At 36.4% G+C, this 24592-nt stretch overlaps 1 protein-coding gene across 1 annotated transcript in view; it reads left to right on the plus strand.

The window, feature by feature from the left end:
- Positions 1–24184, plus strand: part of LOC111551308 (neutral ceramidase) — a 77052-nt gene extending 52868 nt beyond the window's left edge. The window contains 7 exon segments of the mRNA XM_026454839.2: positions 3298–3337; positions 4077–4172; positions 7839–7934; positions 10075–10221; positions 14325–14384; positions 17414–17502; positions 19485–24184. Of these exon segments, the coding sequence (XP_026310624.1) occupies positions 3298–3337; positions 4077–4172; positions 7839–7934; positions 10075–10221; positions 14325–14384; positions 17414–17502; positions 19485–19674 (718 nt within the window). The 3' untranslated portion in view covers positions 19675–24184.
- The last annotated feature ends 408 nt before the right edge of the window (positions 24185–24592 follow it).

Raw genomic sequence — 24592 nt, forward strand, 5'->3', positions numbered from 1 at the left:
TTTGGAATAAGTGCGATGTTAATATTGTTATGTGTGAACTTGATCCTGCCATTATGATATTAACTGGTTATTTTGCTCATTAGTTGATGCAGTTTCTTCCTAGCCTCGCTGGTCTTTACATTTTGGCATGTTTTTACAATGGCTGGTACCAGTTTTTCCTTTCCATGTTTAGGGCTTCCTTCAGGGTCTCTTGTAAGGCAGGCCTGGTGGTGACAAAATCTCTAAGCATTTGCTTATCTGTAAAGGATTTTATTTCCCCTTCACTGATGAAACTTAGTTTGGCTGGATATGAAATTCTGGGTTTAAAATTCTTTTCTTTAAGAATGTTGAATATTGGCCCCCACTCTCTTCTGGCTTGGAGAGTTTCTGCCGAGAGATCTGCTGTTAGTCTGATGGGCTTCCCTTTGTGGGTAACCCGACCTTTCTCTCTGGCTGCCCTTAAGATTTTTTCCTTCATTTCAACTTTGGTGAATCTGGCAATTATGTGTCTTGGAGTTGCTCTTCTTGAGGAGTACATTTGTGGCGTTCTCTGTATTTCCTGAATTTGAATGTGGCCTGCCCTACTAGGTTGGGGAAGTTCTCCTGGATGATATCCTGAAGAGTGTTTTCCAACTTGGTTCCATTTTCCCCTCACTTTCAGGCACCCCAATCAGACGTAGATTTGGTCTTTTTACATAATCCCATACTTCTTGCAGGCTTTGTTCATTTCTTTTTCTTCTTTTTTCTTTTGGTATCTCTTCTTGCTTCATTGCATTCATTTGATCCTCAATCGCTGATACTCTTTCTTCCAGTTGATCGAGTCGGTTCCTGAAGCTTGTGCATTTGTCACGTATTTCTCGTGTCATGGTTTTCATCTCTGTCATTTCGTTTATGACCTTCTCTGCATTAATTAGTCTAGCTGTCAATTCTTCCACTCTTTTTTCAAGATTTTTAGTTTCTTTGTGCTGGGTACGTAATTCCTCCCTTAACTCTGAGAAGTTTGATGGAGTGAAGCTTTCTTCTCTCATCTCGTCAAAGTCATTCTCTGACCAGCTTTGATCCATTGCTGGCGATGGGCTGCGCTCCTTTGCAGGGGGAGATGTGCTCTTATTTTTTGAATTTCCAGCTTTTCTGCCCTGCTTCTTCCCCATCTTTGTGGTTTTATCTGCCTCTGGTCTTTGATGATGGTGACATACTGATGGGGTTTTGCTATAGGTGTCCTTCCTGTTTGATAGTTTTCCTTCTAACAGTCAGGACCCTCAGCTGTAGGTCTGTTGGAGATTGCTTGAGGTCCACCCCAGACCCTGTTTGCCTGGGTATCAGCAGCAGAGGTTGCAGAAGATAGAATATTGCTGAACAGCGAGTGTACCTGTCTGATTCTTACTTTGGAAGCTTCCTCTCAGGGGTGTACTCCACCCTGTGAGGTGTGGGGTGTCAGACTGCTCCTAGTGGGGGATGTCTCCCAGTTAGGCTACTCAGGGGTCAGGGACCCACTTGAGCAGGCAGTCTGTCCGTTCTGAGATCTCAACCTCCATGTTGGGAGATCCACTGCTCTCTTCAAAGCTGTCAGACAGAGTCGTTTGCGTCTGCACAGGGTTCTGCTGCTTTTTTGTTGTTGTTATTTAGCTGTGTCCTCTCCCCAGAGGTGGAGTCTACAGTGACAGGCAGGTTTCCTTGAGCTGCCGTGAGCTCCACCCAGTTCGAGCTTCCCAGTGGCTTTGTTTACCTACTTAAGCCTCAGCAATGGCAGGCGCCCTTCCCCCAGCCTCGCTACTGCATTGTGGTTAGACCGCAGACTGCTGTGTTAGCAATGAGGGAGGCTCTGTGGGCATGGGACCCTCCCGGCCAGGTGTGGGATATATTCTCCTGGTGTGCCCGTTTGCTTAAAGTGCAGTATTGGGGTGGGAGTTACCCGATTTTCCAGGTGTTGTGTGTCTCAGTTCCCCTGGCTAGGAAAAGGGATTCCCTTCCCCCTTGTGCTTCTCAGGTGAGGCGCCTCGCCCTGCTTCAGCTCTCGCTGGTCTGGCTGTAGCAGCTGACCAGCACAGATTGTCCGGTACTCCCTAGTGAGATGACCCCAGTACCTCAGTTGAAAATGCAGAAATCACCAGTCTTCTGTGTAGCTCGCGCTGGGAGTTGGAGACTGGAGCTGTTCCTATTCGGCCATCTTGCTCCGCGCCCCCCCTTTGAATTCTTCAGCAAATTTCGTACACTCTACCCAACACCTTCTGTCACTTCCCCTCCTGATCTAAGTTACCACAATCTTTTACACAGATTATTGCAATAACCTGCTATCTGTTCTGCTTCATTCTGTCTTTACTCCTCTGCAGTTTTTTCTCAACACAGCAGCTAGATTAAGCCCTTTAAGGTATAAATTAAATAATGTCATGTCTTTGCTCAAAACCCTCCAGTAGCTTCTCATTTCATTCCAGGTAAATCATCAAACTTGCAATCTCCTATATAATCTGTTCTTCAGCAAACTCTCCTGTCTGACTTCTTAACTTTCTCCTCTTTACTCACCTCTGATTCAGCCACACTGGCCTTATTACACTTCCCAGACTCATCAAAGATACTTTTGTCTCAGGGCCTTTGAACTTATGCTTTCTTCTAGTCTGGAACACTTTTCTTCCAGTTATCTTCATGACTAAATCTTTTATCCCTTTAATTCTTTGCTCAAATATCTAACAGGGATGCCAGTGCTGCTTGCACTGTATAATCTTCACCTACCACCACCACCACCACATCAGCACCCAGCAGCACCAGTAATACCACCAGCACCACCATCACCACAGTGACCACCACCACTCCCTTTCCTCTTTATCCTGCTTTGTTATTCCCTATAGCTTTTCTTGTCATCTGTTTTTATTTGCTTATTAACCCTCTCCTCTCCCTAGAATGTAAGCTCCATACGTTGAATCCTTAGCACCTAGAAGTAGGCCTGGTGTGTAGTAGATGCTCAGTGTTTTACTGAAGAATTAAATGAATGAATGATACAGTAAATTCTTTGTAGGAAGGGACAGTAATGTATTTTTCTACCTGCTTCAGCTTTTACAAACATAGAATGCAACTAATCATTTTGTTGACTCAAGAATGGAAAATAATGATGATCTTTTGCCAGTCAGTTTAGGATTTATTTTGAAGCTAGGACAGGCAGGAAAAAAAGCTCAAGTTTAGCTTTTCAAGGTCATTGGGTTCCTACATATTTTACTATTGCGTGGTGAGCCAGGGTAATTTTTTGGCTTTCACTGCAAGTATTTCTGCATACTCTGCACACAGTCTGAGTAGGAAAATGTACACATAATTGTTTTCTTGACTCAGGACCATGTCTGGACGAAGACTTCGAGAGGCAGTTCAAGCAGTAAGTTAAAAATAAAATAACATATCTACATGTTCATATTTGGCGAAGAGGAAATTATATCCTATCCCTATGATCCTATGTCTTTTAAATTAATCTTTTTTAAGATGACTAGAGTTCCGCATTTCTTGAAATTAATGGCTAAGGTGAATATGAAATATTGGTAGTATAAGAACCAGACTTAGAAAACATAAGGGATTTATCATTAGGTTAAAAATATTTTATTGGTATTTATGTATTAATAATTTAAAATTTGATAATGGTTTTATATGTTAAATACCAAGTAACCTCTGAGTACCTCAATATCTTAAGTTCCTGTGAACAGTCTAAATAAAATGCATTACATTTTGGGAATTCTGTATTTTATCTGTGCTGTATTTTTAATTTTCTTTATATTCAGGTAGTATTGTAAATGGTTCTAAATTGACATGTCAAAAATGTCTTGTTACTTAGCTCTGGAAATTACTATTCTGGTTAGCTAATAGCCACCCATTAGATTTTTTAATAAGTTAATTTTTTAAATCCCTATTTTAGTAGTAAGAAGTTTCTACATCTGCAACTGTGGTCATCAAGGTATTTATAGATCCATTGACTTGTCCAACTTGGTGCAGTTAGAAAAATTTTATTAAGAAAAATATCTTAAACTAATAATGTAATCAATGCTTGTGTGTTAAGGATAACAGAATGATATTATACTTAAAGATGAAGAGTAATTTTACTGGGTTTTACTTTTCTCTCCCAGGAATTTGCATCTCATGGGATGCAGAACATGACTGTTGTTATTTCAGGTCTATGCAATGTCTATACACATTACATTACCACTTATGAAGAATACCAGGTAAAGCTAAAGGTTTTCATAATTTAAATGAATCATACCCCGGTCATGTCAAATGCAGACTTGCTTTGTAAACTGTCCCAGTCATGTTTCTGAGAGATGATTATGTTTTAGGTATAGCAGATAAGAGAATGATAAACCAAAGGTCGTATTTAAGAGTTTCAAATACATCCTTTTAACTCCAGGTCAGAATTCTAGTTTTATTGACTTACATTTTCCCTGAAACTAATTATTTTGTCAGGGGCACTGGTAATAAGCCTGAGCTGTGGCATAAAACATTTCTAACACTACTCATAATGCATTTGATGCCTTAAGCCTCTGTAACACCTGAGAAAACTCCTACTAGTAGCTGTTTATTGAGTGCACTAGTTAAGACTTTGCAAATATTATTTAAAGTAATTCTTACAGTATATCTGGAAGTAGGGTATTATTATGTTGATGATATATATTAAGAAACAGAGTCCCAGAGAGTTTGAGGGAGGCTGGTAGCTGGTAATATTTCGTTGTTTATAAATAGTCCAGAAAGCAGCCCAAGTACTTTTTAAGTATAACATGAAAACAGTCCAGAGTCTCATAATTAATAATTTCTGTTAATAATATATCTGCTGGTATATAACAGCAGTGCATACAGAGGCATACAGTCTGCCGCTTGGTAAATATTCAGTCATACTAAGGGTGGACTCTGCCCTGCTACCCTCTGTTGGCTTTCCTGAAGGTCCCTGCCTTCTAGGAATTCCCATTGAGAAAGTGGTCTTAATGATGCTAAACTTGGATAGGAATAATTATATCCTTTTTTCACTACCTCTGTTACTAAGCATTTCTGTCAATTATAAATATAGGAAACAAAAATAAATTATTTTAGCAGTACCTCTGTCACCAATAGGAACCACAGATATTTTCATATCACATATAGTGATTGCAGATCTAGAAATATCTTTTACTCTTATTGCTGTTTTATAATCACAGTAGTTATTAGATCCACAGATATAACTTGTTATTCAATAGCATAATAAAGCAGCACATACATTACTATATACAACACTGGTTTATTATAGTTTGGTAAACATATTTCAACCTAATTGGTTTCCTTTGTCAATTCCATGTATTTTATTTTACACCTTTAGAAACATTATTCTGAGGGAGGTCCTTAGGTCTCAACATGCTGCCAAAGGAGTCCATGTCACAAACAAGGTTAGGAACCCCTACTAGCTTGTCTCCTGGTCCAGGTGAGATGGGAGAGTTCCCTGAACCCGCTTGCAGTATGTGTGACAGGGATGTGGCTCATCTGTTCGGCTGCTGTACATGCTGAAACCCTTTATGGGAAGGAGTGCACGCAGACAGGCAGGTGCAGGAGCCAGGGCAAGTGCTTTTGGGTGCCGGCAGGAGCAAATTCCATGAGGGCCCTGCAGCAGTATCTAGGTCTGGGTACCTGCTACTCTGGAAGCCCAAGTGGGCATGTGTTACATACAGTGCACTTTTTTTTTTTTTTTAACTTTGCTGTCTGCAGACGGCCTGAGTGTTAAACAGCTCAGTGCCCTCTTGGTACCCAGGTCCTTGTACAGTGTCCAGGAAGAATCAGGTTGCAAATGGACATGAAGGATGAATTCAGGGTTTTATTGAGCGGAAGAGGTAGCTCTCAGTGGGATGAATGGGGAGCTAGAAAGGGGATGGAGTGGGAAGATGATCTTCCCCTGGAGTTTGATTGTCCAGCAGCTGATCTCCTCTCCAACCATCCCCATCCAAACTCCTCTCAGAGTTCAGATGCTCCTTCTCTTTTCTCTGCTGTGCCGTTCTGCCATTCTGTTTTTCTGTTCATCTCCTTGTCTGCTTGTGGAGCTGGAGGTTTGGGGTTTATGTGGGTACAGGATAGGGGGGCATAGTGAATGAAAATGCAAAACAGAAATGTTTGGGTGCAAAACCGAAAATGCTTGTTCTTGTTTAGGGCCACTGATTTCCAGGCTTAAGGGTGGAACCTTTGCCAGGGAACCACTCTTTTCTAGCCAGTATTTTCCTGTTTCCTGTCCATATCACAGGAATATACTCATGCAAGGATTACTATTAATTACTTCATTCATTCAACAGATATGTATTGTTACAGATACTGTGCTAGTCACTTTCTGGGGCATAATGATGAAAAGAATCTGTCCCTTCCCTCAAGATCACTAGAAGTCAGGGGTCTAGTACAAAGATAGAAAAGAGAACAGATGATTACATTTTCATGAAAGGCATTCACAAGGTGTTAAAAAATAAAGAAAAAGAGCACCAGCACAGACTGGGTATTTGAGGACTGGGACTGTTCAGGAAGATGTAACATCTGTATGAGTTCTTGAGAACAAGTGAGAGTTAGGCAAATAAAAAGTAAGAATGTATCCCATATAGAAGAAACTATAAATGCAAAGGTCCAGGGGGCAGGCACATTGATGGAGCATAATTAGTTGAGTAGCATGGAATAAGTATGGGAAGGTGATGGTAAGGAGATAGGGGCCAGAGTGGGAGACACAGGTTAGCTAATGGATAGTCTTACATGCTATGCTACAGAGCTTTCATTCAGTAAAGAAGGCTTTGGGGGAACTGCGGTAGTATTCTAAGCAAGAGAATGCTTTGATAAAATTTTGTGATTTAGAAAGGTCAATAGGATGGCAGTGTGGAAAAGGAATTAGAAGGGCTTGTGTATAGGCAGAGGACTGGTTACGAAGCCATAGTGTAGTTAAGATCTGGGGAAGACATGGATACGTGAAGGCTGGGAGGAGGGAGAGGATCAAAAACCTACTTGTCAGGTACCGTGCTTATTACCTGGCTGATGAAATAATCTGTATAACAAACCCTCATGACATGTGTTTTACCTATGTAACAAACCTACACATATACTCCTGAACCTAATATAAAATAAAATAAAAAAAGATCTAGGTGAGAGATGAGGGTTTGAACTAAGGTAAAATCTACTTATACCTTAGGAGAAAGTAAGACAGGAAAACAAAAGAACTCAGGAGATTTGAAGGAGATAGAATTACCAGATTTGGAGACTGATAGGATACGAGATGAGGGAGAGAAGAGTCTAAGGAAACTGCAGGCTGATCCTCACATGGGAGACTGGAAAGATGACATTCGCTGAGATGAGAATGTTGTGGAGGAAGCTGATATGTCTGGAGTGGTGAGATTGGTTTTAGATTTGATGACTTTGAAGTTCCTGTAAAAGAGTCAAAGACCTGGAGGTCAGGTGAAAGATGCATTTGGCTCCATTTCATGGCTGTGATAGATTAAATGTCCTTCTCCAGTTAGTACCTTCTAACAATTTATCCAAAAGTTATAAGGACTCTTTTTATTTTGTTTTTCTTCTGATATATGCACTGGGGGAAAGCATTTGTATTACAAGTACTTACAATAGACTAAAGCTGAGGAGCTAGCACCCTCTTTCATAGTAAATAGAGTGACAGTCTAAATGGCATAAGCAGAGAGAACCCACTGCTTTTAATAGGTAGTTGATGGGAATCACTTACCTTGGCCAGTAAATAGAAATGCCCATCCTCTTTCATCATACATAATCTTGAATATTATGCCAGTTTTGAATAATGTCAGATGTCAAGCATCACATTTACTTAAAATGCTACACCTCTGTAAATGGATTTAAATATGCAGAACCATGTACAACTCTCCCTGCCTTTCCTGCAGGCTCAGCGATATGAGGCAGCATCGACAATTTATGGACCTCACACGTTATCTGCTTACATTCAGCTTTTCAGAAACCTTGCTAAGGCTATTGCTACGGTAATCAAATATTGTTTGTGTGTGTGTGTGTGTGTGTGTGTGTGTGTGTGTGTGTGTCTCTGTATGTGTCTGTGTCTGGTGAGAAAATGCAGAGAGAAGCAAAAGAGAACCTTAGCTTCGAGTGTTCAGTTTCTTTGACAACCTTTATATTTTACAAAACTTATAGCTTTGTGGTATCTCTGTGAACAATAAAATTTCTTTCCAAATTTTGGATCTAGTTAACATCCTTTCGTGGTGGCAGCTTCTTTCATATATATTATCTCATTATTTTTACAACCATCATGTGAAGTTAAGGAGATATCATTTCTCCCCAGTTTTCAGAGGAGCACATAGACTTGAAGATGAGTGAGGAAGCTTACTACACCTGGGAGTTGAAACTGTGTTTTCTAATCCTTGCCAGATTCTCCCCACTCACTCCAAGAGTTGAGTAGGTCAGCATTCTAAGATGCCCGTTTTCCACATTATAATATCTCAGAAATTGGGATGCATTTTCCAATCAGAGGAATCTTATTATTATTATAATTAGTAGCATGCTTTTACTTTCTTGGTGGTTCAAAAGATAATATGAGTTGTTAAATCAATGAAAGCTTAGATTTGATGTAAAAATGGTGATGCCTTGGAATGAACACATTGCATCTACCTAAAATATATACCACTGAACAAGTTTACTTGATTTAAAGGAACTTCACTTGTGGAAATCTTCCCTTTGGATGCAGTTGTTTATGAAGCTGTAACTGTGATGTCAGAAGGTTAGTCAACAAACAGGATAAAGAGCTTAAAATAGTAAGCAGCCCCTTATATAATAATATGGAAGCCTCAATAAAAAATGTGAAACAATTGTGATATAGCAAAGAAAATAAAGCCTTTTTAATGAAAGAGCTTGGATATATTACATTGAAATAAATGAAATGGTTGTCTCTGTAGGTTGCATGAGTCAAATGTTGAACATTTCATACGGCTGTATTATTAGTTACTGATTATGTGTTTGAAATTTCAGTATTTTATATAATTTCTTTGCACATATTTTAATTAATTGATATTTATTTTCATTTTATCACAATTTTGCTCTCAGTTTTAGGTTAATTTTTTTTGAATAACTGTCTGTATTTATTTATTTATTTGTTTGTTTCTATTATAAAAGCCAAATCTATTTGTAGGACATTCATATTATACAGAAAAGTATAAATCTATAACCCATTCCTAGAGGTAACTACTGTTTAACTGTCACTATGCTCATAGATCTATAGTTCTTCCCATGAAAATAGATTCTTCAAATTTTGTAGTGACAATGGAGAAAAATGCAATTAATTTGGTGGAAATTTGTTTTACAGTCAAATTTCTGGTCAAGCACCTTAAAACTAGCTATGTGATCTTGAAAAAAACTGCTGAATATGTCCAAGCCTATTTTCTCGTTTGCAGAATGGGAATGGTAATACATAACCTATCTCATATGCAGTTGTAAAGATTAAATCTATAATGTGAGGAATAAAGAACATTAAATATTCATTGAAAGTAATGGCAAAATGCCAATTACTTTGTACCAACCTAATATATATCAAGGGATATTTGAAAATTGAGATTTGTATTTTTATGACACTATTAAAAATGGTAAACGTTGTGGGCAACATAGATTAAACCAGTCAGGATATGGGATGATCTTAAATTTTAAATTAAAAATATGTTTATTATATTCTTTTATTAGAACAGACAAGAATCTAGGAAAAAACTTGGTACTGACTCCAGATGAGAGTGGCTCAAGACTTTTTTAAAATTAAAATAATAATTACGGTGTCATGTTATAATTACCTTTTTGCATGGTAGGCCCCTATACAAAGTCACACAGTTCGAAAGTATGCTTCCAACCTTGTACTCTGGTCACTGTCATTATGTTTTCTAGGAGAATAAAAGAGTTGCCTATGACCAAAGCTTTCTCCCAGTGACAAGAGTTTAAATTGTTAATTTCTAGGCTCATGCTTAGCAAGGCTGCCTTCCTATTTTCTCAAGGTTGTTAGCTCTTGGAGTGTATATGAGTATGTGTGTGTTCACTCTTCCATTAATGCAGGCATTTCTGGGACTGGAAGCTGGGAAAAGGGTCTTTGACTCTACGTATGCACTCCTTAACAAATGCTCTCTGTTCCAGGACACAGTAGCCAACCTGAGCAGAGGCCCAGAACCTCCATTTTTCCAACAATTAATAGTTCCATTAATTGCTAATATTGTGGATAGAGCACCAACAGGCAGAACTTTTGGGGATGTCCTGCAGCCAGCAAAACCTGAATACAGAGTGGTAAGACTCACATGCAGACCTTGGAATCCTTTAGAGGCTTGTTTTTGGGGATGAGGGGAAGGATGACACTTAGTGTCACCATTTGCCTCTAATCATGCTGTAGACTAGCTGTTAGCAATGATAATTTTGACAATTGTTCTTATCTCCGCAAAAGTAATGAGAATGGGAAAATATTTATTTTGTGTGGGTAATTGTGTCAAATTGAAATTCTAAAATCCAAATTATTCCTTTTCCTAAATGAATGATCATGGAACTATTCACTGGCATTGAGAGTTGTCTCTTAAATCAAGGATAGGAAAAACATACTGAAATGAAGCAGAATTTGTATCATTACTATTTTATATCAATCTTGTGCCCTGAAAGCTTGCTGAATCAGTTATTAGTTTCAATTGTTTTTTGCGGGGCGGGGGGGAATGAGTAAGAGGGGAGTCTGGATTCCTTAGGAATTTCTACATATAGTATCATGTCATCTGTGAATAAACATAAATGTATTTATTCTTTTCTATATTTCTTTTCTGAATGCATCTAATTATTTTTCCTTATTGGACTGGCTAGAACCTTCAACAGAATATTTTGCGTTTTAAAAAATTTTATTTAATTTTCTAATTGATAAATAAAATTATACATATTTATTGTGTACAAGATGGTGTTCTGAAATATGTATACATGGGGAATGGCTCAGTTGAGCTAATTAATATATGAATTGTCACATACTTATTATTTTTTGTTGTGAGAAAATTTGAGACTCTCTTAACAATTTTTAAAAAACAATACATTGTTTTAACTGAAGTCATCAAGTTGTACAGTAGACCTCTTGAACTTATTCACCTTGTCTAAATGAAATTTTATATTCCTTGATCAATACCTCCCCAAACCCCTAACCTCCTAGCCCCTGGTAACCAACCTTCTGCCAACATTCTACTCTCTACTTCTATGAGTTTAACTCTTTAAGGTTCTACATATAAGTGAGATCATGTGGTATTTATCTTTCTGTACCTGGCTTATTTCACTGAGTCTACTGTTCTCCAGGTTTATCCATGTTGTGTCAAATGTAAGGATCTCATTCTTATTTATGGCTGAATAGTATTCCTTTGTGTATATGTACTACATTTTCTTTATCCATTCATCCATTGATGGACGCTTAGGTTGTTTCATATCTTGGCTATTGTGAACAGTGCTGCAATAAACATGGGAATGCAACTGTTTTCAACAAACTGATTTCATTTCCTTTGGATATAGACCCAGAAATGGTATTGTGTATAATATTTTACAGTAGTTCTACTTTTAATTTTTTGAGAAACCTCTTGCTGCTTTTCATAATGGCTGTACTAATTCACATTCTCATGAACAGTGTGTAAGAGTTACCTTTTTCTACATTCTTATCAACACTTATCTTTTGTCTTTTTTAATATTATGCATTCTAACAGGTGTGAGGTGATATCTCGTTGTAGTTTAATTTGCATTTCTTTGATGATCACTGATATCAAACATTTTAAAAAATATCCTGTTGATCATTTGTATGTCTTCTTTGGAGAAATGTTTATTCAGGTCCTTTTCTTATTTTCAAATTGGGTTATTTGTTTTCTTGCTATTTAGTTGTTTGAGTACCTTGTATCTTTTAGATATTAACTCTTTATTGGATGCATAGTTTGGAAATGTTTTCTCCCATTCCTTAGGTTGTCTTCTCACTTTGTTAATTTTTTTTTTTTTTTGGTTGTGCAGAAACTGTTTAGTTTGATGTAATATCATGTGTCAGTTTTTGTTTTTGTTGCTTTTGTTGCTTTTGCATTAGGGGTCACATTTGAAAAAAAAACAACATTGCCTACACCAACATCATGGAGCTTTTCCTCTAGGTTTTCTTTCAGTTGTTTTATAGTTTCAGGTCTTATATTTAAATATTTAATCAATTTTGAGTCAATTTTTATATTTCATTCTTCTGCATGTGGCTATCCAGTTTTCCCAACACCATTTATGGAAGAGACTGTCACTTCCCCACTGTGCATTCTTGGCACCTTTGTCAAAAATCAATTTACCATAGATGTACGTGCTTATTTCTGGGCTCCGTTGGTCTATGTGTACCAATGGTGTGTTGATTACTTTAGGCCAGTACCATGCTGTGTTGATTACTATAGCTTTGTAGTATATTTTGAAGTCAGGTTGTGTGATACCTTCAGTTTTGTTCTTTTTGCTGAAGATCCAATCCAATGTCAAATGGAAGTTGTGAGACTGGACACTCTTGTCTTGTTTACAATCTTAGTAGAAAAGTATTCAGTTTTTCACCATTTAGTGTGATGTTTTCTTTAGGATTTTTGTAGATTCTCTTTATCATGTTGAGAAAGTTACCTTTTATGCCTAGCTTATTGAGTCTTTGTCAGAAATAAGTATTGGATTTTTGCAATTTTGTTTCTACTGAGGTGACAATGTGTTTTTGTCTTTTATTATTTTAATATGGTATTTGCATTCATTGGTTTTCAGATGTTAAATAAATGCCATACCATTTAGTCATGGTGTGTAACCCTTTTTAGATGTTGCTGAATTTGATTTGCTAACATATTGTAAGGAGTTTTCTACTTATGTCTATGAGGGATATTTTTAGTTTTCTTTTTATGTGTTTGCCTTTGGTATCGGGGCAATAGTGGTTTCAAAGAATGAGTTGGGAAATGTTTCCTCTTGTACTTTCTGAAAAAGTATCCAAAAGATTGGCATTATTTACTCTTTAAATATTTGATTGGATTGACCAGCAAGGCCATATGGACCTGGATTTCCTTTATGGCAAAATTTTTATTACTAATTCAATTTCTTTACTTGTTATATGCCCATTCATATTTCCTGTTTTTCCCTTGCATCGATTTTGTGTCTTTATAGGAATTTATCTTTATAGGAATTAATATCGTTCTAGGGGAATTTTCTCATTTCATATAAGTTGTTTACTTTGTTGGTGTAATATAAAAGTTGTTATTGCTCATCATAATCCCCTCTAATCCTTTTAATCTCTGAAGAGTTGACAATGATGTCCCCTCTTTCTTTCTAATTTTGGTAATTTGTGTTCTCAAAGAACTAGCATTTAGTTTTAGTGCTTTTACCTATTGTATTACCTATTACTAAACTTTTTAGGCAAGACCAGAGCAGCTTTTCATCTTGAGCAAATCCCTTCCCTACTTCCCCCAGCACCCCCCATCCCCTCACGCACTGAGGTAAAATTCTTTTGAATTATGAGGTTTTCCAGTCTGGCCTGGTGGGAACGGAATCTCGTCACAACTCTCTATGAGCCTGGGGACTGTTCTCTGTAATTCTGTTAGCCCATTCTTTTCCTGACTTCCAATAGTTCCCTTGTATGCATGCAAACTTGAGGGGAACTTTCTGCAAATCTCCAGGTTTCTGTCTCTGTGCAGCTCTTCTCTCTATGATGCTCTGTGCTATAAACTCAAGACTATTTGCCATTTGTGGACTCCCAGCTCCATATCCTCAACTTAGACTGCCGGACTTGGCCTGAATTCTCCTCCTTCTGCCATGGCCCATAAACTCTGATGACATTGAGCTGGTGAATTACGGGGTTCATCTTGTTTGTTTGCTGGCACTCAAATATCACTGTCTTTCATTGTCACTTGAAAATTCATTGTTTAATATATATTTTTTCCAGCTTTTTAGTTAATTGTTTCAGGTGGGAGGATAAATACACATCCTGCCACTCCATCTCTTGTAAAAATATAATCTTAACTATAAATGTAAGCATAAACATGAGTCATCTGTGGAAAGTTTTCACTGTTCTAATTTGATTCGAATATTCCCTGTATTTGTGTTGGGAGGGAGTTGTGAGGAATTATCAAGACCTGAAGAAGCCATTTTAATGTGCTGTCACTAATATGAACTACAGCTGTAGATCTTCACTTGTATCTGAGTCTACCAAAAGCAAATTCATTGGCCAAACATTCCTATGTCTATTGTTGCAAGGGTTAATATTCTTAGAAAATAACTTACTTGATTAAATAGAATAAAATCTATAAAGGCACCCTAAATCATAAAATTTATAATAAATAGTGCCAAAATATGAGTATAGCAAAAATCTTTTTATTAGAAATCATTAAATGAATTTTTATTTTCAGGGAGAAGTTGTTGAAGTTATATTTGTAGGTGCTAACCCGAAGAATTCAGCAGAAAACCAGGTAGGCATCAATGATTTTCTTTTACAAATGTAAATCCACTTTTCAGCCATTCATTCATTTAAATATCCCTCTAGTGGTTCATATCATAAAGACAAAATGTTCCAACTTGTTTTCCATCTTATTTTGTAGGTATGGGAAAATATTCAATGGGTACAGTTAATGTGGATTGAGTCTGGGTAAAAGCACACAGGAAATATATAATTGGCTCTATTTAGGACCACGTATAGCATAATGTATGTATGACTGCATTGTCTGTCAAGAAGATGTTAAGTTGAATACAATCACATATATGTATAGTTATGTACCACATATAATGATGTTTCAGTCAAAGATGAACTGCATTTATGACAGTGGTCCCATGAGATTATAATACTATACCTTTACTGTACCCTTTTCTACGTTTAGGTATGTTTAGATACACAAATACTTACCATTGTGTTACAATTGCTTACAACATTCAATACAGTAATGGGCTGTACATATTTGTAGCCTAGGAGCCAGAGGCTATACCATATAGCCTAGGTGTGTAGGAGGCTACACCCTCTAAGTTTGTGTAAGCCTAAGTCTGTGATGCTCATACAATGATGAATTTGCCTAACGATGCACTTCTCAGGATGTATCTAATGTATGACTGTATTCAAATATATAGCACTCTACCAAATGTTGTGAAATAATCAAAGGGCCAACTGAAGGATGTGTGTCTTTGGCTCCTTCTTCTCTTTTTGCCTGTCTTCTCCTCCTCTACACTATCATCTCTGGTCCTACCTGTACTGTTGTGGAATGGTCACGGATCCCTGGGCGGATACTCTCATGGCTTAGAGTCCTGGCACATGTGCTTTACTTTATCTTGCACTGGCCATTTCCCTATTATTTACTACTGGTGTTAATAGGGCATTTAATTATTAAACTTAAAAAATGACATTCAAAATACATGTCCAATGTTAAAACAATATAGGAGTGCAGAAAATAGAATATATATGTTCTCTTCTACCCACAAACCTGGTTTCCGGAGGTAATAGCTGTTAAGAGTTTTTTAATAAAGCATTTCAGACTTTTTTGTTTTTATCATATGTATGATAAACTATATACATATGTAATATATCTATTAATAAAATTATACTTCTATAGCTTCCTTAACATGTACTTATAACTACACAAGCAATAACTGGACACATTCTTGTTGTAAAACCTCAAATAATAAAGGAATTTATAGTGGAAAAACAGTGAGCATGTGACTGTGATTTCAAGGTCGTGGTTTTTACTATGGCTGAGGATGCATTCCTTCTATCAACTAGCTGCTCTTCCCAGGGTGCATAGTCACTTATAATCCAAAAATACCTTCCTTCCAAAAGAACCTTCCCATTCCTGTTCATTAAAATGTCATTATTGCCAAGATAACAGTTGTGGCAATATGACATTCTCAAATGTCATTCTCAAAAAAATATGACATTGGGGGATAGTCTTCTACTTCTTAGGTAGTCAATATGCACCTGTTTGAAGTAATTTCTTTAGGAAGTCAATCTGTGCCATAGTAGTTACATGTTTATAACATTATTTTCTGAAGATATCAAAGTGTTATATCAAAACTGCAGGTTTAGCTGTCATCTGATATGCCTAGGGTAGAGAAATTCTATCATCATTATTGCCATGGAGAAGCAGGAGAACAAATCATTTAAAGTACTGTAGTGGTAATAGAATTAATTTTAAAGAATGCTCTGGGACTTGGTATAAAACAATTTCCAGTACCCTCCTTTATTAGTAATTGTCATCACTATTTATGGAATGCTTATTTTGCAGGTACTATTCGCAAGTATTTCTATTAAAGTGCTTTATATGCATTATCACATGATTAATTCCATCCTTACAACTACCCAATGAGTTAAGTTTTATTACCTCTATTTTCCAGATGAATAAACTGAGGTCTGGAGAGAGAAAGTAACTTATATTAACTAATTATGCATCTGGAAGAGATTATGGTAGAGTAGTTGGGAAAAGATTGTCCTATGTTTTATCCCTGATATTCAGAGGCCTAGACTTGGTCTTCAGTCTATACTCTAGACATATTCAAAAAGCCTACTGTATCTTCTCCATCTAAGGCCTTCTCAGTGTCATTTGCCCTAAATAGACAGAAATAACTCTCTTTACAAGTTCCTATGGTTATGAAACTTCCTTACTGAATGTAATTCATCAGTTGAATACTTCAAGAAGAATTTTAAACAATTTCATGGCCCACATGTAAATAGGTGATCCATTTAACAAGGGGTTATTTGAGCACCAGTAAATGACAGATGTAAAGGACTGTGATAAATATAGGTGAATTAGACATGTGCCTTTTAAGGTCACAATCTCAGGGATTTAAAGGGATACTAGAAATTTATAGCCTTTGTCTTTATTAACTTGTCATATTATTCAAATCTGCGCTTTGTTTGAAGCTGAATTCTTCGTCTGAAACAAATTCTTCTATTATGATAATCTTCCAATGGGGAAATAAAATCTTTTTATGATGTGGTTTCTAGGAATCTATTATAAAAAATCTAGAGACCTCCCTTAGCACCCCAGGATAGGGAAGATTTATGTATTCTTTTCAGTTCTTTCACGCAGGGAGGTACATTAACTAATAATTCATTCACCTAGAGATGGAAAATAGATTAAACTTTACCATTTTTCCTTCTAAATCTTGAGGTGAATAGAGAAAGTCTTGGGCTATATAGATCAATAAGCATGTCACGAAAAGGCTCGACTTATACCTTTTTAAAATCTCAAGTAAGTTTTATTTCCAGCCTCTTTTCTGCCCTAATTTCCAAAATTTGCTATTAACTCTAAAATTATGCTTCTTTCAAATTTCTAAAAAAGTCATGTTTTTTAAATAGACTGCATAAATTAACATTCTGAGTACATTGCATAGAATGTTAAGAGGAAAGCCTAAGAATATGGATGAAATTCTAACACATTTTCACACAAGGTACTGTTAGGCTAACATATGGTCAACAAGGGGAGTATTTACAAATGGATTCCTAATTGCGTTTCAGACCCATCAGACCTTCCTCACTGTGGAGAAATATGAGGCTACTTCAACATCGTGGCAGACAGTGTGTAATGATGCCTCCTGGGAGACTCGGTGAGCACATCTATTGAATATTTTTGTATTTCAAGCTTTGAAAACTGTTGGTTTGTAATGCTGGGAAGACAAATGAAAAGACTGGCTCAATACAATGTATTAATGATATCAAATTCTCAAGGAGCTTTCTGGATATATTTAGTTGATTTATTAGATTTCATTTTGATTCATTTTTCTACAAAACAGTGTCATGTGTGCTTCTGTAAGATTAGGTGCTAATGAGGTTATGGCTTCCATTCTTACAGACATCTGTTCTGTTTTTTTCCCCATGGTCACAGGTATTATTTCTAAAATCTAACTAGCTTTATTGCAAATTGATTGAAAAGAGTGTGGAGTAAAAGTGTTGAGATGTCTCTGTAGAGCTTGATATTTCTATAGGGAAAATGAGTCTATACCTGATATGTATTGCATGTTTGTATGTGATCAATGATTCTTCATTTGAGTTACTAAAACACTATAGACTTGGGTGTTTAACTCTTAATGACTTGAGTGAGGAGATAATATACTCATGCAATTTCCTCAGAGAGACATATCTCTTTGCTTTTAGCTACCAAATTCCTGAGCTGAATAGATATTTTGAAGATTTGACAATGTATCTGAAATAAGACAATATTTCTGTTCCCAAGTCTATAAATTTTGCATTCCAGGACAGTGGCATGGAAGTAGGTATAGTTTTTGGCTATTTGGGTCTAATTCAGATTGCCTCAAACTAAGTGATATTAGTTTGTTAAATGTAAATATGTTAGTATGGTTCAGATGGTTAACTGAAAATAGGAATTTGACTGTGGCCCATTTGATAACCATATACAAATATGGGCATACTTTTTCTTTGGTATTTAGAGCTGCAGAGTATAGGTAAATTTTTAAACAAGTAATGTATACTTATCATTTAAAAGGTTATACAGGTAATAAAAACAATGATTTATATTTAAATGCTGAAAGTTTTTAGCTAATAGCAGTCAATACTGAGGATATGTTTAGATCCCTGCCTTGTTCATTAGCAGCAGAATAATCAAATATTTGTTGAGAGTACTGAATCCATCACTGAGAAACATAGAATATCGAGCACACTCTCTGTGCCCAAGAGATTAACTTTCAACATAACTGAGGATGTCAATCAGTTAGCGCATTGTATCTTACTGAGTCTAGAAGAGTGTCTGAACTCTCTGCTGTGATCTGCAGGGGCCAACATGATCTGGTTCCATCTGTTTCTCTTATCTCAAGCACTCTTCCGTGGTTTACTATTCCCTGTACCAACTGACCTGCTTTCTGCTTTGCGGCCACATCAAGTTTGTTCCTGCTTTGGACACTTTGTATTTTCTGTTCCTTCTTGTTAGAATGTTTTTCCCTCCAGATTTTTGCAGACTCAGTTTAAATGACATCTCCCTAAAAAAAAACTTCCATCTTGTTTTCTACATTACATTTATCATTCTTAAGATTTTTATATTTATTGCTTTGTTTATTGTATTTATTTCCATCCTCAACCCAGTAGAACATAAGCTTCATAAAACTTGGGACCATATCTATCTTGCTCCTTACTGTACCCTCAGTACTTCTAGAAGAGAGTCTGACATGTATTCATTATATATATAGATATATATACCTATATATATAAAACAAATGAATCTAGATGTGAAAATAAGTGTCAGATAAAGGCTAAAAGAGTGCTTTGCAATTCTACAACAGGAGAGACATCTTGTGGCTATCAGGTAAGGTTTCCTGGGATGAATATAATTTAGGTAGGTAGAAAGGTGGAACAAGTAAAGCTATTTCTACAAATTGCTGTTCTTTAAAGTTTCTCTTCTAGAAAATAGATGTTTTTGTCTATTGTGTTCATTGCTGTATCTTCAATGTCTAGATAGTGTCTTGCTCATTGTAGGTACTCCCTGAATATTCATTAAATGAATAATCAGTATTTTTCTAATTACACATTTTTAAGAGTAAAATTGAGTTTTGCTTGCTTGTTTGTTTTCTATCAACAGTTTTTATTGGCACAAGGGACTCCTGGGTCTGAGTAATGCAACAGTGGAATGGCATATTCCAGACACTGCCCAGCCTGGAATCTACAGAATAAGATATTTTGGACACAATCGGGAGCAGGACATTCTGAAGCCTGCTGTCATACTTTCATTTGAAGGCACTTCCCCTACGTTTGAAGTTGTAACTACTTAGTGAAAAGTTGGCAGATCATGTAAAGAACAGCGTTACTCTGTACACATTATATAAGTGATTTCAAATGAATGTGAACTAGTGAACTACTATGTTGACTTCTATAATCGTCCTTATTTGGGGACAGATAGTTTACTGCTAATGGGGCAGAGGTGTGTGTGTGTGTGTGTGTGTGTGTGTGTGTGTGTGTGTAAGAGAGAGAGAGAGGTTTGTCCCATATATCTTGTTCCAGCAGCCATACACCTTGTGGTCTACAGCCTAAAGCATGATTTCCCTTGAAGCCTTGCGGTTGTTTAAAGGAGAGTCCCTTCAATATAAAACCTCTGAAATATTAGTGAGAATGGCTGAATACCTGTGAACAATGTTTAACCTATTTATTTATATATGTAATTATTGAATGTTAGTACTGGGAGAGTTTATAGAAATCATCTAGTCTTATTCTTCATCTTACAGATAAGAAAAATGGTCTTTTCTTATAATCACATTTACAAAATATGATATAAACCTTGACCACAAATGTATGAGCCTAATTAGAGAAACAGAAAATCAGCATGTCAGTTTTTCTTCATTCAAAATAACATAGCCTTTCTAAGCAGTCATTCTGGAGTTAACATGCCTAGTTCAGAGTTGTTGTGGATGCTCAAATCATTTCTGGAATTGCCTTCAGAACCCAATTATGAGAAAGTCAGACTTGCAATATTTTGATCATGCTTTGTGTTTTCCTAAGTGTCCTTATCCCACTGGATTGTGTCTCTTACTCCCAAGACTTATTCCAAATGTTTTTTTTGACTCTTTTCATTAATCAAATTCACCCCAAACCAGAAAGCTTTGCCATTAGTGTAGATATTAAAAGTATTACTGGCTGAGAAAGCACTCCTCAGAGCAAAGGTTCTAAATTAATTTATCTGTTCTTTTTATCATTTGCTCACTCACTCACGGACCCATTCAATCATAGAATATTTACGATTTATATGCCCAGAATTACAATGATACCTGGGCCTTGATAATTAGTGACATTGTACTTGGGATGAATGTATAAGTGTCAAAAGGTAACTATTATGAAGGAGAAAATAATCAATTTAATATGTAAATTCCGGGGAGGCATTTAAAAAATCAGTAATCTTCAAGTTACATCTTGTGTATCATCTGTGTTGGATACTCTAATTTTAGGGCAAAGAGGCTCCAGACAGTTTGCTAAATACTATTTTGAAAGTTATTTTTGGGCCTTGTAAAATACCTAGCCTCATGCCCCAAAGAGTAAGATATGACAATCTGACATCGATTGCCTGAAAGTACTAATTACATTTAAAATTCTTTAAATTAACTAGGAGTTCCCAGACTGCAAAGCAAATTTCCAAACCCAGGCCATACTTTTGTATGTATGTAAAAGCTTTAACATTTTAGGGAAAAAAATCAATCTGTATTTCAAAAATAAACTTTGAGGTCTGAAAATAATAACAATATTAATGATGGTAATATTAACATCCATTATGTATAACTTAATCTCAACATAATTTATTGAATTAGAATGAACCTGGAACACTTTTTGATGAATCAGTATCCTAGAGGCTGTTTCCATGGACATTAACTGCTGGAGGAATAGGTAATCAGGGATTCCAAGTCTTCCAAGTCTTGTGATCATTTTTCTAATGACACCACAGTCTTTAGTGTAAAAGTTCAGAAGCCTAAAAGAACAAGTGATCCTGAAAGTAGCTGATCCCAGACAAGAAAATTATATTAGAACTGACGATATGGTTTTTTAAAGTATTTGTTATTACTCAGAAGGGTTCATGAATCATTTTCCACTACCTCTATACCTTCTATTGAAGCTTTCCTCAATCTACTTGTGATTCCTGATAGCTCACTGGCAACTGTACCAAGGTGGTCACTGTATCATCTACTGACCCTTCTGCACCCAGCACTCTTGGTCCCAGATAACCCACAGAAACCTATTTTCTTACCAGCTCTCATTTCTTCTAGGCCATGCAGTTCTATGTTTGCAGTTCATGTGTAAAAATAAAACCAAATTCCTGGATTATCAATATCAGTTCTGTATCTATGCATAAAAGAATATCATAAAGTAACTGAACTTATCTGTTGATATAAAAACATAGATCCAATTCGTGTCTGTGGGTGCTGCAGGGACTGAATCATTGGAGCCAAACCATGTGGCGTAAACTCCTGAAATTGGTGGAAAAAGTGGAATATGGCAGATTGGGTAGGTAAGAGAACAATTGTGGAGATTTTGTTTCTCATGTTAAAGTGTCTGCATTTTATTTGCTGTACCCTGCCTACTCTGGTTTTAAGGATTCTGTGACTTCTTCGAAAAGCACTGAATAATCTCTTTTCCAGGTCTAGATTTTTTTGGTGAGTACTGAGTAAAATTGTCAACATTCAATGGATTATTTAATAATAAATTAAGAATTACACTCATAAAAGTATTGTCTAATGAAAGGTAATGTAGATGAACACTTTTTTAAAAAAAGAGGTGGAAAAAAAGGTGTTAGATTACACGTAAATTAGGTTGGAAAGTGATACAAATGACTAATAAATAACCACTGAAGCACAAGGGAACCACTTCTTTATCAGTTCCTTTCCAATTTCTGAAGATGTACTGCTGGAAAAACACATGTATGGTTGGCATTTCTTTTATTTTCTTTCTCTTTTTTACTAGTTGGGCAAAAAAATTTCCTAGGCAGGTGGCTAACTATGAAATGGTTTCATGAGCTAATTCTGAACAAAAAGACCAAGAATGAATTCACTTATGAATGTCCTTTTCTAATGTGCCCTCTTATGCTTCTTCTCCAACATAAGCAAGCTTACTGTCTTTTTCTACTAATTAGCACATGGATTCTATCTTTAGCCAAAAGGTTTCATCACTAGATAAACTTCTCATGTGTGTTTAGTTCTTCCAAATGATGCTCTTGCTTCCTGGGTATCCAACCTGACTTGCTGGTTTATATTGGCTTCCAAAATTTTAGAGTGATAGGGTATCAGAGAGGGAAATTTGCACATTCCTTACACAATTAGTTAGAATGCATTCAGTTGTAACTCAGAAAATATTCCTGATCAACATCCATCCAAATACTGAAGACATTTATAACCTCACATAGCAGTAAGTCTTGAAATGATAAATTCAGGTTTCGTGCAGCTTCTTAATCTTAACATACTGACTTAATTCTTAGGCTTATCTTCTTGGCTAAAAGATCGCTACCTCGTGTCTACATACAATTGAATGAAGCAGCAAAATGGGAAAAGAGTTCTCTTTATAATACCCTTTTGGAAGGTGGAAAGTAGTAGGAACACAAGTTGAATTTTCCTTCTATTTCCTTGTTCAGAACGGTGCCACACAGTTACTCTTACCTGCAAGGGAGGCTGGAAAAAAGAACATTTAGTATTTTGTGCTTCTAGAGAGTGAGGCAAGTTCTGATAGTAAGAAAAAAGAGACAGTTGAAGTAGCTGTCATAAAAGTACGTCAGTAAAGACAGATTAGTTATGCTACAACATTAGAGATTTATTTCTTGATTTCATGACCTGTCCATTGAGGTTAGCTGGAGGATCTGTTCCATACCCTTCTCATTTGGGTTCACAGCCTGACAGAGATTTCCATTCTAAACATTCTTCCATTGTGAGGGAACAGGAACAGGTGCTTCCATGACTGGGGGAAGGGACAGGGAGAATCATGCAATAGTTTGTGAAGCTCCCACATTACTGTGCATTTTTCACTGAGCAGGTGACGGAACCAGGATGTTTGCAAGCAGCCCTAAAGTTTACCACAATGGGCAAGGAATAATATCTGTATATCCAACTTAACTGCTCTTTGAAATAATTATAACTAGTTTTACTCTAGAAAACATATTTTGGGAAAGGACACACATTGGAATCATGATGAAAAAATTGCTTTCTGTATTGCAAAATGTTTACATTCCTTTAACAGCTTTATATCAAGCACCTATATACTTTGTGGCAGAAATTATACTAAATCCTAAGAATGAAACAATAATGAAGGCAAAGCTATTCCCTGCCAAAAGAAACTTACAGTTTAATGAACAAAGCAAACAGATAAACAAGTAATTACTGTACAGGGTGACCCATATTGTTATTGTTCAGGGAATTAGAGAGAGCACCTAATATGGTCTTGGGGATGTTTCAGTAAGTTTCCTGGAAGAAATGACATATAAACTAAGACTTCAAAGATATGTAGAAATTAGCTAGAAGAAAGGCAATGGTGTGTGCGTGTATGTGTGTATTTGTGTGTGTTTGTGTTTGTGTACTGGGCAAATAGACTATTCCATGTAGAGGGAATATTGAGTACTTTATCAAGGTTGTAGTTAGAGTATAAGGGAAGAGTTGACAGTGAGGCAGCACTAAACTTTACTTTCATAAATAGCAATTTGGTTTTATACTTGTATTAGCATTTTTCCCCCTTGAGACTGTTCCCGTATAACATCAAAGTCCTTGAATGTATTTGCCATTTGCTCTAATAATAAAATACACTTTCTATAACCAAAAAACTTACCTTGGCTCCCAGTTTCCAGTGCCAGTTAGTGTCATCCTTCTGTCTTCAGGGCTATAACCCTGTCCATAGACAAACCCATGGAATTGAATTTATTCAGACTTCTTTTGCTTGTGTCAATTTCATGTTTCCAAATCTATGATTTCTTTTGTTTTTTTGTTTGTTTGTTTGTTTGTTGTACCTGCTAAAATGGCATGTATAGCCAATGAAGACCATTCTCTCCCTTTAGATAGGGTTCAGAGTTCCAGCCTTACAAGTTCATAAATATTTGTGAATACTAAAAATTTGACCCACCCACATAAAATTCATAGCATCTTGACCTGCATACTGCCAAGTTATCAGGGACCCAGCTTCTGTTGGCCCTATTTCTGGATGTTTTTCAACCATAATGAAAAAGTAGAAGCC

Source organism: Piliocolobus tephrosceles, chromosome 9, assembly GCF_002776525.5.
Source record: "Piliocolobus tephrosceles isolate RC106 chromosome 9, ASM277652v3, whole genome shotgun sequence".
NCBI lineage: Eukaryota > Metazoa > Chordata > Mammalia > Primates > Cercopithecidae > Piliocolobus > Piliocolobus tephrosceles.